General features: G+C 43.0%; 1 protein-coding gene across 3 annotated transcripts; it reads left to right on the plus strand.

Moving 5' to 3' along the window:
- The first annotated feature begins 1,559 nt into the window (after positions 1-1,559).
- Positions 1,560-12,580, plus strand: LOC135432958 (uncharacterized). 3 transcript variants are annotated; one of them, XM_064688860.1, is made up of 7 exons: positions 1,560-1,889; positions 8,809-8,876; positions 10,291-10,407; positions 10,472-10,922; positions 11,523-12,101; positions 12,163-12,358; positions 12,422-12,577. In XM_064688860.1, the coding sequence occupies exons 2-7, from the start codon at positions 8,856-8,858 to the stop codon at positions 12,450-12,452; spliced, it is 1,395 nt and encodes a 464-aa protein (XP_064544930.1). In that variant the 5' UTR covers positions 1,560-1,889; positions 8,809-8,855; the 3' UTR covers positions 12,453-12,577. The 3 variants fall into 3 exon arrangements, with proteins under 3 accessions (XP_064544930.1, XP_064544928.1, XP_064544927.1); XM_064688858.1 differs by lacking the exons at positions 1,560-1,889; positions 8,809-8,876 and adding an exon at positions 10,066-10,222 and having other exon boundaries at positions 12,422-12,580; XM_064688857.1 differs by lacking the exons at positions 1,560-1,889; positions 8,809-8,876; positions 11,523-12,101; positions 12,163-12,358; positions 12,422-12,577 and adding an exon at positions 10,070-10,222 and having other exon boundaries at positions 10,472-11,487.
- Positions 12,581-14,287: the final 1,707 nt, after the last annotated feature.

The following is a 14,287-nucleotide window of genomic DNA, read 5'->3' on the forward strand; positions in this document are numbered from 1 at the left end:
ATACCTACACACATGCATGAATATGCACATAAACATACATATACATACACTCAAAAGTACATACACTCATACATACATACATACATACATACACTCCTATATAAATACCTGCATACATACATACATATATTCATAAATATATACACACATGCATACACATATGCATACACAAATACATACACACTTATACATGCATACATACCTACACATACATACTTATATACATACATACAAACGTACATACATACAAATGTATATATATATACACATACATACATACATACCTACACACATACATACATATGTACATTGATACAGACATACATACACACATACATACATATGTGAATTCACCCAAAAATACGTACAAAGGGATCTCACCCTTAGCATGAAATTAAAATTTGTAATCAGACATATCTGAATATAAGTTTAAAATCCACCGAATTAAGTACTAAATTTTTTGGAATTAACTGTTTAGGTCCATGTTAGTCTAGTGCTGAGAATCTTGAACCTCAAAATAAGCTTTAATTTATAAAACATTTAAGCCGCATTTTGCATTCAAGAGCGGTGGATATTGCGAAATACGTGTCAGATGAATTTTCCACCAATTTTCCACATGTGCGGGTGGAATTTCCTAAGGCGCCGTCTTAGCGTGCACCTCCATCACATAAAGTGAAAATTTGTGCGTCCGTCAGTCAGTAATTCAGTAAGGATAAACAGTTTTATATATAGAGATATATTATTATGTGCTTACAATAAGAAAACAAAAAGAAACTGTGGCCAAGCCCAAAAGCATTGACATTATCATCAGCACTGAGTATGTGTACATATGTACATATCTGGCAATAGCCTCAGGCTCCTTTTTTGGGGCACCGAGTCTTCCAAAACAAATACCAAAACGGGAACCGCACGCGATGAGTCGACAACTGCAACTGTGGATCACGGCTGCCCGTCCGTTGAGCGACGGCTCAATTGTCCGGCCGATTGCCTTCAACGCCCGTTTGCCAGCCAGGTGTGACGGCTCTCTTACCTCACTGTGCGCCTAGTCCAAATACCGTGATTATATAACCACGCAAGAGTTTGAGTTGAGTCGTTGCCGAGATGAGTCGCAGCCGAGTTGAGTCATTTCAATTGGCGCGCTTCTGTTGTGGATGGGCAGTGCGCATGCCCAGAATCTGGTGCTTCATTCATGGCTCTCGGCTGGCATTTTCACTCAGTTTTCAGCCAGAGTCCAGCTCTGGTTGGGCTAAGATTTTGTCTCAGTTTCGGTCTCAGTCTGTGACCAGCGTTTGAGGCGTATTGCCGCTTCGTTTATTCGGGGCCTCAGCTCTTTTTTGGTTTTATTCTCGCGCCGTTGTTGCGGTTAGACTTTGTTATTTTGTTGTTGCTACTTCGTTGGTTTTTCCACCCGCCCGCCCGCTCGCTCCCTTTCGATACACACCGTTTTTCCAGCTGCAAAACGCAGCATGAGATATAATTAAACAGCCCAAAACATATTAACTGTCAGCTATTTGCCAGTCTAACGGCATTTCATATGGAAAAATTCGAAAAGTGGCAACAAAATTAATCTTAAAACAAAAAAAAAAAAAAAAATTTGTATTCAAACAAAATTTTACGCTTCGGTCAACGCGGTTGCAGCTCTCGGGCGCTGGAGTCACAGTCTCTGACGCTGGCGTCCGTTTAGTCCTCGCGCCGTGTGTGATATAACAAGAGCCGTAAAGGAGCGACTGCCACGAGCGATTGCCTTCATCTTCTCCTCCTCCCACGTCAGCAGTCTGTAGATGCTCTAGGTGCTCTAGGTGCTCATGGAGCAGTGAGAACGTGGACATCAGGTCGCCTCTAGACAGCAGCAGGAGCAGCCGCAGCAGTAGCATTTCTTGCAAACTAAGGTACGTAGCGCCTAATTCTTTACGGTGTGTGTGCCTAAAAGTTGGCTCCCTTGGGGCTAATTCTCGTAGCATTTGGGGCATTAATGCAAACGTAAATGGTTAAATTCCGAACTCGGTGCCACATTTGGGGCATTAATGCAAACGTAAATGCGTATATTATTATACCGCAGGATGGCGTAATTTGCAGTTAATTTTTTGTCGGTAGTTTCTTGCGAATTCTACGAAAAAACTGGCTGCACGCAACTTGGAAATTAGCGTAGCCCAGCACTCGCCTCTAAGTAGAATCGCCATCGAAATGCGCCCCGCCACACGCCACACGCGGCGTATGAGTAATGTGTTTGGCCGTGTCACAGCCAGCTTACCCCTCTCTATGTGTCTTTTTGTCTTTTGGACTGTAATTTGCAGTGAGTGTAAATTGGTGTGGAAATGTCTCCAAACGTGCCATACATTTGACTTCTGCCATGACACTCGGCCACCCAAAGACGCTGAAGCGTTTTCCATGCGCTTTCACAGCTGAGCGAGGCATTCATTTTAGATGACAATGATTGGGGATTGCCGATTGCTGATTGCCGGAAAACGTAGACTGAATGCATGAATTGAATTCACATGCTCCCCCTGTTCAGCTGCAAATTTACTCGTTTCCCATTCAGTTAACACATATCTATGCATATTTACTCATGGACAAATATTTGCCCGGATAAATGAGGTGTGGGAGTTGTAAGAAATCGGATATGAAATAAATTGGCGCGTGAAAGACATGCTTTGCTATGGTTAGCTTTTTATACCCGTTGGCTATAAATGGGGGCGTGGCATCATTGTTTTTGACAGATTTAGAGGTAGCTTGGCCAAATTTGAATGAAAACTATCGATAAGCACCTAAGATCGATTAGCTCTTGAGATCGATAAACATAGGCTTTGCCTACAAATATTGTGAACGTAGCAAATCGTAAAAAATCGAGTAGCTCTTGAGATCGATAAATATTGATTTTGTCTACGACAACTGTGGACATGGAAAACGCAAAAATCGATTAGCTCGTGAGATCGATAAATGTTGATTTTGCCTGCTACGACTGTGAACATGGCAAATCGTGAAATATCGATTAGCTCTTTAAATCGATAAATAAAGAATTTGCCTACGACCACTGTAAACGCATCAAATCATGAGAAATCGATTGTCTTATCAGATCGATAAATATAGATTAGCTCTTAAGATAGATACATTTGTATAGATACAGCCTATGATCACTGTAATCGATATTGTTCAAGCTTTTATTGAACTGTAAACGAGCATTACACAGTCGATTGCGTTTTATACTCTGAACCGATGAGTTCGACCATGGACAGGCATCCCTATATCAACTAAGAGTCGACTACTTTTTGTGTTGTGTGGGTATAGAATATAGAAAATCTTATTAATATAAAGGTTGCTGTTCCCAACAATTAACTTAACAAATATATTTTATGAGACCGAAGAGGAGCTATCCTTCCGCCTGCCTGCCTTGGTCTTTGCCATATGCGCTAAGCCATTATACCTCTTTTGGCCATTATCATTGTGTTCAGGGTATAAATATAACGAGCTCAATTAATTATTGCGCAATTTCCCTTGTTGCAAACAAAATGTTAGCAATTTGTGTCGTTGTCATCGTGATTTCATATGCAGGCCCAAGCCAGATTTCCCGACTCATTTGCGGCACTAAAATTAATTATTTAAATCAAGCACTTTTTACTGGAAAAGTAAACCTGCAAAGTTTCCATTTCATTTCATAGCTGGTCGCCGACACGTAAGCGAACCCTGCTTTTGTCCCAGCTGTATTTGTATTGGCCCTCGACCTTCACGAGCCACCCGCCTGCCTCCCGTTGCCCTTCCCTTTGTCCCCCATTCCAGGCGTTTAAGGAGCACAATTAGCTAGGACAGGCAAGTGGCTGGGACAGAATGCAGAAGCGTGTGGTTAATTAACTGCCGGCATTTGCCCAGAGCTGCGTATAGCCGAACGCAAACTCAAAATCCAACATGGACTGACATGTGGCTTGACCAGGATCTGTGGACCACATTCTCTAACCCGGGCAGCTGCTGGTCAGCATTTAAGATTGCTTTGCCCGCCATTTTTTGTGTTTGTTCAGGATTCACGATTGTTTACATAACTTTGACCGCACGCCGTTGGCATTGTAATAAATCCTCCGAAAGCAATTGGACCGATCAAAAGCACATGAAATCAGCAGTTTCTACATGTTCCCCCACTTTGTCCACTTTCCAGCGTCTGATTGCCGTTCGCTTGTATGCTAATAAACTATTTTATGGCGGCGTGTGCAGGATGCCGGCTGCCGGCTTGGCGGCTTACACTTTTTATACCCTGTACCCTGTACAAATAAAGTGGGTATAAGAAGGTATCCTGGTTTTGTAGCTGGCAGAAGAGCCCATACAGATTCTTCTCCACCTCCATCAACATAATATGTCAACAAATTTATAATATAAGTTCTTGTATATCCATAAGCTGCTTGTATATCACCACATCTCCCTTTCTCCAAAATCGATAAATATCGATATTCAAAGTAACACAAACTTTGGTTTATAGGCTCTCTTATCCAGCTCAGATCAAGACACTTCATAGCTGTCTACAGGGCATCTCCTAGTCGAGCACTCACAGTTGTTTATCCTGCGTCAGTCCATTGACTTATCTTGACATTTGCCTAGCCTCAGACAAAGCGGCGCTGTTGGCCGTACCCACATCTAGGTTTAGCCCAAAAAGTATTTTGTTTCCTTTGGGTTTTTAGCTGGTTAGTTCTTGGCTCGTTCATTGGCAGGCCCTTGAGCTTGTCTAAAACTGCCAGCTAGCTGGGAAATAAAAGAAAACAAAGCTTAATCGGTCGCATTCATCTTACTAAGTGTGTGTGCGTGTGGGCATTTTTCCGATTATGTATGTTGGCTTCTTCTGGTTGTTTTCTTAAGGTTGACAGGCCGCCGGGGCTGACATTTATTACAACACTTTGGCACAGTTCGTTGAGCTTTGGGCAAACAATTGAAATACCCTATTCGGGGCTGAGTCACACACGCAGTTCCGTAGGCCCCATGTGTCCCTAGGCAAAGGCCCCAACCAGGGGTAATCCTAAGCCAGCCCAATAAATCGCACCAGAGTCAGACCCGCTTTTTGTGTGCCAGCTCGTGCCGCTTGCATGTATTTATTTTATTGCTAATGTTAAATGTCTAAGCTGTATAATTGACTGCCCGTTGGGCTCGGACTGTGTCGAGTAGTTCTATCCATGACGGAGTCGGAGACATAACCTCGCGACACGCCACGGGCGACATGGCTGGTCCTTGTTTTTGCAATTATTGACCGGGCGGCAAGGCCAGAAGCTCGGCTAATTTATGGCAACTGGTTTCTCATTCGGTCAACATTGAATTACACGGCTAAACATTAGAAACGTATAACCGAAATAATAAAAGCAACAATTGAAGAAAATAACTATTTGATAATAACAATAAAAGCAACGATAATATTTATTTCGATTGTCGCAGTATAAAATAAGGCGGAAGTGCCGAACTAGGTGATACCCTGCATCCAGGGCGAGGTGCCATTACAAGCATACGAACTGGCTGTGCGGGTGGATAGATAGACTCCCAGTGAAAGGAGATCGATTGAGCTTATTGTTCTGATCAAGAATATACGTACTCTAGAGGACGGAGCTGCTTCTTTCTGCCTGTTTTATAAATTAACTGAAAACTATTATACCCTATATATAGGTTCAGAGTAGAGTTGGGTGCGGATCTCAATTGACAGGTCCGTGCCGTCAGGAGCACAAAATAAGCCCGATCTGGCATGAAACAGAAGGAATATACTTTGTCACATTTTGATTTAAGAATTCATTCACTTTTAGAGGAATTCGGTTAATAGATAAGTTCCAATGGGGCTTCTCTTTCAATTAGTTGCATAAATATTTCGGAATATAGGTGAGATTAGCTACGATTTTCGGATATTGGCCAATATCTGACGTAACTATTGCTCGTGCTTTACAGCTACCAACTTTTTTATAGCTCGAATTGTACGCTCTAGGATATCTGTTGCATAATATGCTCCATTCGTATCTAATTTCTCTGTATCTAACATCTCGTGTAGGTGATAAAAAGAGCCTGGAAATGAATTCATTTCGATCAAAAGGCCTTGCCAATTGGTAAAGTGAAAAAATTGGCAGCTGACTTGTGGCAAACAGAAACCTGACTAGGAAATACCCTGTGCTTGGCTCAGAACTATTTAATTATCTGCATTCTCGCGTTAAGCAGCAGCTGTGCTTCCTTTAACACATTTAAATTGGATCCACGGCTTTGTGATCATTTTCAAAATCTGTATGTCGCTGTGCGATTATTGATAACTTGTCTTTTTCCCAAGCAATCGATAAAAATCGATGTCGAAATCCTTATGCTTTAAAAGCTAGAGTCAAATTTGACATGTAGGTTCGAGTAAAGTATATGTAAACAGATGTAGGATTAATTGCTAGTCGAGCGGCTCCGACTAGATCTCTATTGTTCTTCATATAAAAAGTTAATTAATTTCGATAGTGGGACCATTCTCTTTTACATATAGATAGAATCTTTTGGCCCAACTACATTATACCCCTTTTTTCCATTTTCAGTGGGTGCAGGAAATCCAAAAAAAATGAAAAAATCTACATTTGGCTGCCCGAAGCACTGCTAGGTGGAAGTAGGGCTGACAGTCCGGCGGCCGAAATAGCATTTCCGTGTTAATATGGCAAACATGGTGCCAAAGTTTTTCTCTTAAATTAAAACTGGCCATAAATTTGAATGGTGTTTCCGCTGCGCCTAAAGGTATACGATGCTCTTTTTTTTAATGGTCTCCGTTTTGGCAAACAACCGAACCAGTTGCTATTATTGATTTTGTTAAATGTGCTAAAAAAGACACGAATTGATCAACATATAAAGGGGACGGAGTGTGGTGGGAATGAAAGAGGGTACATGCAAGTCATTTGTTTAATTCCTTGGAGAGCAAGAAAATTAAAGGGAAGACTATGCAAATATCAACGATGGAGGTGTCGCATGATATTATAAAATATTAACCGTATAAATTTACTCGATTTCTTGCGTTTCTTGCTGTCGCAATAGTTTAGAAAGTTGACAAGGAACAACAGCCAACTGCATCTGCATATAGTTGTGATTCTTTACCCTCCAGCTTGACACTATGGTAAATGCATTATTTAATAGCTTCAGTACAAATCTTCAGGGCATAAATATGTCATCAAGCTGTGCATATAAAGCAAAGCACAAGGGTCTAGCTAAACATTGGTGCGAACGGGAAAGAGTATTTAGAAATAGTACAAAATTATGAATCTGTATGAACGGAATGCCAAGAAACTTTAAGGGAAACAAAAAATCTTGAAGAATGAAAAGAAAAACCTATTCGGCGTAAGATATGCGAGAATATATAACTGACAAATATTAAGTTACTAGATCTTATTATTCCATATCCGATCCACGGCTTCATACTCAGGAACGGACGGACAGACACGGCTAGGTCTACCCCTTATCCCCCCTTTTAAATGGATTCAGTGCTTGTCAAACTCTTTGGGTAAATGCGCTGTGAAATTGTCGAAATGTGAGGCTCCTAAAACTATTTGACCAGTGGATGAGCCAATACGTAAGCTGTGTGGACAGCTAGCTCAAAAGCACACACACATCCAGAAATCAATTGAATTGAGTGTCGCTTGGCATGCCTAATGCCCAATGCTTGGATACCTCCCACAGGGCGCAGGGGGGGGGGGTTCTCTATTTTTAGATAGTGTTTGAGGCGCTCTCTTGAAATTCATGTTGGCGATGCCGCAAAGGCACTAACCAGCCACTTGTCAGATCAATTACCTGCGATGGCACCTGCTCAAGAGTTGACTGCGATAATTTTAGTAATTTTTGCACTGCGGCCTTCTGCCTGGTTGGGGCTGGAGCCGGGGGCGTTGGCTTACTTTGCCGAAAAGGCAGCTGTTACGACAAGTAACGTGTGCCAAACGTGCTTTATCTTGTTGCCATCTTTTTGTCAGTCTGCGGTCAGGTGACAGTTGTTATGAAATTCAGGCAAGCGCCACTTTTGCTCATTGCTCCAACTTGAAAATTATGTAAATTTGGTTAATTCTAAAAGTAAATGTTCAGGGACAGGCACTCGAGCAGGTCGTAGGCAGCCTCATGCATTGTGAGCAGAGCCTCCGCTGAGTTGCATAAGTCAAGGCTTACCAGGCCAAGCGGCGTCTTGACTTTGTGATGAGCAAGCTTTTGTTTTCGTGCCCAAATGGCAGACGGGGGCAAGTGAGGCGCAACCAACTGTTGCAAACGGGGCATAATCTAGGCCTTGCCTACTTCTGGGGGCCACACGAACAGGGCGCATCACGAAATGCTCCGTTGCCAAATATGAACTTTGGCATTCAGTTCCAATCGTAATGAGCTGCATGCCCCAACAATACTATGCCGCTTCTTGTACCATGTGCCCCGGTTTGGCTGTCCGTCTGCCTGCCTGTCTGTCTGTCTGACTGTCTGTCTGACAGTGTGCCTAACCCACTAATGAGTTGCAACAAAGGCAGCGACGTCAAGGATTGTTTACTTCCGCAACGGATGCGATGCTTTTGCCATTGTCTACGTCTAGGCCACGTTTGTCTATCCGTGGAGGAGACCCGGCTCTACGGCTCGGCTGCTCCTTGGACTGCTTCAGCTTGTTCTGCAGGTGAGGGTACTTGTTGGCAGCGATGAGGCCATGACAGTCGCAACAGCTGCCACTTGCACTTTCATCAGGGGCAGCCACAACAATATATGCAATCGTCGTGCTTGTCGCCTCCGCATTAGCCTTCACATGGAATTCGCCCTGAACTTGTCAAATAAAGGATTCTCTCGATTTCTATTATTTTTGTTGTATTATTATTCTACTTTCAGGCTTTGACAATTGAAGGAGGTCGACTGCCACATTTAAATGAGGAAACATGGGGAATGGTATGAACAAGGTAAGAGTTATGCATGCTGCCAAGCTGAACGGAACGGAACGAAACTCAAATCGAGAAAATTGACAGAAATGTCATTGTAATAATAAAAACCCAATGCCAATTTCATTTCATTTTACAATACATAATATCAAAAGGTTGGATTGCTGCTGCTTTTTATAAATATCAATTTTTCTATACTCTGAACATGATGAAAATGGCTAAAAAGTATATATATATATATATATATAATCTTGGTCAGCATCAACAGTCGAGTTGATCTAATCATGTCTGTCTGTCTGTCCGTTTGTCCGTATGTATGAATGCGTCGATTTCAGAGATTAAAAGTGCTATAGATTAGAGAAATCTTAAACTAAGCCAAGTTTATTTAAAATGAACGATAGCTGAATGGCTCTTCATTTTAAAAGGTATAGTCCAGGGCTTTGGTATACAGACACTTTTATATGCCACATTTAAGTCCTCAAAATTTCATAAAGATCGTCCAAATAACACCCAAATTAACCAAGAACGCATTTCCCATACTAATTTTTTGTTGGAAGTGGAATTAACGCAAGGTATTACTACGCGAGGATGGGTTGCCTATTTTAGACAGTCTCTCTCTGGGTGCCTATGATGAGTTGGCTCAGATCTCTCCACTTATCCTGTCCTTCCAACATATACTTCATCAGGCCCTCAGGTGGAGGCACAAATTCAATAGCGTCTCTGTACCTTGTGCACTGGGTTCCGGATCTTCGTCCCGATTTGGGCCGTCTGAACCTATGAAGCTACTTACTGTAGCCGCCGTGTCCAGTAAAAAACTGCATTAGGTGGCAGTTCATTTCTCCTCTCCATCTCCGAATTCTTTGCTTCAGATTGGGAATTAGTTTGTTTTTCCCTCTCTCTTTGTTTGTCGTGCTTCTCCTGTCAAGTTCCGATTGATGCTGCTCTTTCCGATCTTCGGATGACGTTCATTGAGGCAGGATTGTCCATCGCTCGGGTCGTCTGCGAATCCTATGATTCTTCATACCTGGGTCAATTGCACTCTAAGCACCTTATCGTCTATACTGGGAAGCACGTGTGTGCGTGTGTAGAAGGAATTTGCATCGTCAGTTCGACGGTGAGTTCAGGGTATCTCAATGCGGGCCCTCCCGAGTAGAGCTAACTCTTTATTGCTTTAACATAGTGTGCATGAAGGGTTGACCCTGAGAGTTAGTTGTCAAGGCCAGTTGCCTGTAGCAACAACAAATAGACAACAAACAGGCTTTTGTATTTTCAGATAAACAAATCCAATCGTGTATATAAAACATAAAGCCTTCAATCGGCTTTTTGTTTTTACCAGAATTAACGTGATGAATTGGCATATGGGAAATGTAAACAGTCGATTTCTTCGCTAATTCGTTTATTCTGTTTTATTAAACGTGCTCCTTTTGTTTGGCAGGTCTTGCCGGGACTATATGTGGGCAATTACCGCGACTCCAAAGATTATCAGCAGCTGGAGAAGTTCAAAATCTCTCACATTATAGCCATACATGACAGTCCAAGGCGTCTGCTGCCGGTACGCACCTGCCCCAGCTAGAGCCAACTGATTTGTATCTGACTAACTAATGGTCCACTTTCAGGACAAGCACTATCTGTGCGTTATGGCCTCGGATACGCCGGATCAGAATTTGTCGCAATACTTTTCCGTGTGCAACGACTTCATTCACGCAGCCCGGCTGCGCGAGGGCAACGTGCTGATCCACTGTCTGGCTGGGATGTCCCGCTCGGTGACCGTCGCCGTGGCCTATATTATGACGGCTACGCATCTGAACTGGAAGGAGGCGTTGAAGGTGGTGCGCGCTGGTCGCGCAGTGGCCAATCCCAACACGGGCTTTCAAAACCAGCTGCTGGAGTTCGAGCAATATAAACTGGCCGATGAGCGTCGGCGGCTGAGAGAGCGTTTCCCGTCGTCGGCGCTGGAGCAGCTTGATCGGATCAAGTGTGGACTAGCGCTGGATAGCTATCAGGAGCTGTTGCAGAATAGAGACATATGCGAGGGGAATTGCTCTCGCGGCGAAAAGTGTCCCACAGGTGCGAGCATACCCACTTACGCAATTGGCGGCTTCTCCATTACCGGCCGTGAGGCTTCGGGCTCGGGCAATTCCCCGGTCCGGCAAAATGTTGCCTACACTCTTAGGTTCATCGTTGACAAGTGGAAGAACAGAACATTTGAGCAGCTGGGCAGTGAAGAAATCTCGGTGTCCGACATTGAGTCGGAGCTCGAGACAGACCTCGAAACCGATCATGACGACTCGAACGGCATATCCAGCAGCAGCTCCGGCGAAGAGCTTATGCCCAATGTGATCTACTACAATGCGGACACAGACGTTGGCCGCTTTGTCAACAACCTGGACGAGAACGCTGAGGAAGATGAGCGGCACGGCCCCTACACGGCTCACATGAAAAGATTGGCACAGAAATTCGAGGAAGAGCAGCGAGCCGCCAAGCAGAAAGCCGCCGTCGCCGGCGGTCAGACGCCCCGCCAAACTCCAGTCAAGCGGACGCCCAGAAGACCGGAGGCCAAGCGCTAATATTCGATATAATTTTTTTTAAAATCTAGACTAATAAAATGTTTGACCGGCTTTTGTCACTAAAACTTTGCCCCATTCTGTGCTTGTTCGTTTCCATTAGGCGTCTGCAACATGGACCCCACCAAAGGACTGTTCCGACGTCGGCCGTCGACCGCCTCCACCACACAGTCCAGGACACGCGCCCAGTCCTCCAATGCCAACACGCACTCATCCTCAAGTACTTTAGGCGTCAGCAGCGCTGCCGCAGGCGTTGTTGCTGCTGCCCAGTCCTGCCCTACATCGCCCAAGAACTCGCCTCTACAGCGCCGTTCGGTAGGTAACGAGCGTATTCCCGAGGACGAGATTGCCTACCAGCAGCAAGCCTCGACTCTGGCCCCCACTACCTCCAGCGAGGCAGCAGAGTATGCGGCAGCCATCGAGGATGCACGCAGGGAACAGCGCCAGCAGCAGCAACAGCTTCAACTGCAACGCTCTTCCTCACGCTACAGCTACAAGTCTGGCGGCAGAGTTAACTCTATGAGTGGAACGGGCCAGGGCAGCACAGCTGTAAGCCAGAAGGAGGCGCCAGCCGCGGACAACGTGGGGAATGGAGCCGCACAGCTGCAGCGCAGCGCCAGCACCGTAAGCGGTTTCGGCGTGCGACCCCGCAGCAGTCCGGCGGGCCTACACGCCTATACGGGTAAATGTTTCCACTTGCACCTTGACGAGCCGAGCTAAGGTCGTGTTTGAATTGTTGCTAGGTTCGGTGCCCTCATCTGTCCACGGATCGCGGGTCGATCTGCGCGAGATTGACAAGGGATCGGCCATCTACTTGGGCTGCTCGGCACCGCGTGCCTCAACTTTGTCGATCACATCGTCGCGTGGCTCGTCGGGCGGTTCGGCGCCGCCTACACCATGCCACACACCTCCTTCCAGCCCACGGCACGGTATCAGAAGGTGGGTGAGCGATAGCTCATGCTGGCATAATCGACTCATTCGAGTTCTCTTTCATCCCAACAGATCGACCAGCCTGGCGAAAAAGCCCAGATGAAGTTCTGACCGCATCGCAATCGAGTCGACGACTATTTTTATACAGCAGGACAAGCACAAGCCTCTGGAATGTGTCTGTGCCCTATACACCTTCATCGATTGGAACACTTTGGATGGCTTAACTTGAATATAGCGTTTATGTTTTGGCTATAACTAGACTTTCGGCATCAACTTGGAAAAATAGGGTATACAAAGGACAGAAGAAGACAACTGCAAGCCTGCAGCATGTAGATTTTCCTATACGATTTGAAGAGCAATCTTAACTATTGGATGTTACCCTAAAGACGATTTGTCACTTGGAAAATAATAAGAAAATTATGCCACAAACTGTAATCAAGCGCTGAGGATCCTTCAGTGTGTCCATTCAAGGAGAAGCAACTAGAATGGGAGTTTCGTACCAGATTTACCCATCATTCTGATGAAAGGCAATCGAAAGGAGCCAAAGAGTTCACTTTCTAAATAGTCACTATATATATATAACTATGTAGGATAATTCTATCGTCCATGAATCGCTAGTTACTTTCTAAACTTAATGCTATTGGAAACCTAAAAAATCGCTGGCTTAAGCTTTGAATTGAGCATTCGTCAATTGGATGCAAAGCGAATTAATCAAAACTCGAAAAGAGACAAGTTGAAATATTTATAAAATTGTTGACATACTATTTTTTCAGAGACGCATTTAACAAATACTGACATATACATATATATATATATATATATTTACAGATATATACATATATATAGTGCGAATTTACGTGTATATGTATTTATATTTATAAATGAAATTTGTTATTGGTGCCCGAAGAAAGAAAAACTGAATGCACTGCTCCATTTGTTAGTTTTGTACCGAATCGAGCCGCCGACAAATGCTTCTGGCAGTCGTACAATAATCGAGAACTACATTGTTTATATAAACAATGGGATATATTATATTATATTATATATGACAGACATTATAAATGCATATTTTGAGTAGATTTGTTGTTGCAACCATTTTGATAGAGAAAACCAAAATACAAAGTAAACGCATTATATACAATACATACAATCATGCCTAGAATGAATTGTATGTGAGATTGTTATTTAGTAACTTGTTGAATTGTGTAGAATTGTATAAACAAAGTTTATTAACAGACCACCAATAAAAAGCACACGCATACGCATACAAATGGTTTAGATACATATATATATATATAAGAAGAAGAAGAGAAGGATTTTTGAAATGTTGTAACTTCATGTTATGCACTGAAGTGCGCTTTAAAGCTTGTGGCTTATCAAATTAACAAAAATATAAATTAACGAAACACAAATACATATAAATACATACATATATCTAGCAATACTAAGTTCAAACAAAAGCAATCAAATTGAAATTCCCTATTAGAGATTATAGATTATATAATACGTACTTATATACAAGCAATTCGAAATTTTTGCAAGCTGGCTTTCGCAAGAGTTTAGAGAGAATAAGGAGAATAAGGGCCCACAAATAAAGGCCCCAAATGAAATGCACAAATTGGTTTTAAACTCAAATATAACAATAAAGAAAACACGTTAAGTTTGAAAATTAAAATTATAAAAATATATAATATATATATATAGCGAACGTGTCTTCAAGACCACAACAAAATTTGAAATAAAATCGCAATTAAAAAAACCACACAAGCCGTATTTTTCCAATACTTCAAGCCGGAACTCCAAATCTTATTTTAGAAAAGGCGATTGAAAATCGGATAAGTAGACCAAAAACAGTCCAACCCTAATCTGAGGCAAGCCTTATGTTTAATATATTCCGAATATATATATATATTATATTCAGAATATACCAAACATTTC

This window comes from Drosophila montana, unplaced genomic scaffold (assembly GCF_035044405.1).
Source record: "Drosophila montana isolate Dmon_TW-CO22-7 unplaced genomic scaffold, ASM3504440v1 contig_3216_1, whole genome shotgun sequence".
Classification (NCBI taxonomy): domain Eukaryota; kingdom Metazoa; phylum Arthropoda; class Insecta; order Diptera; family Drosophilidae; genus Drosophila; species Drosophila montana.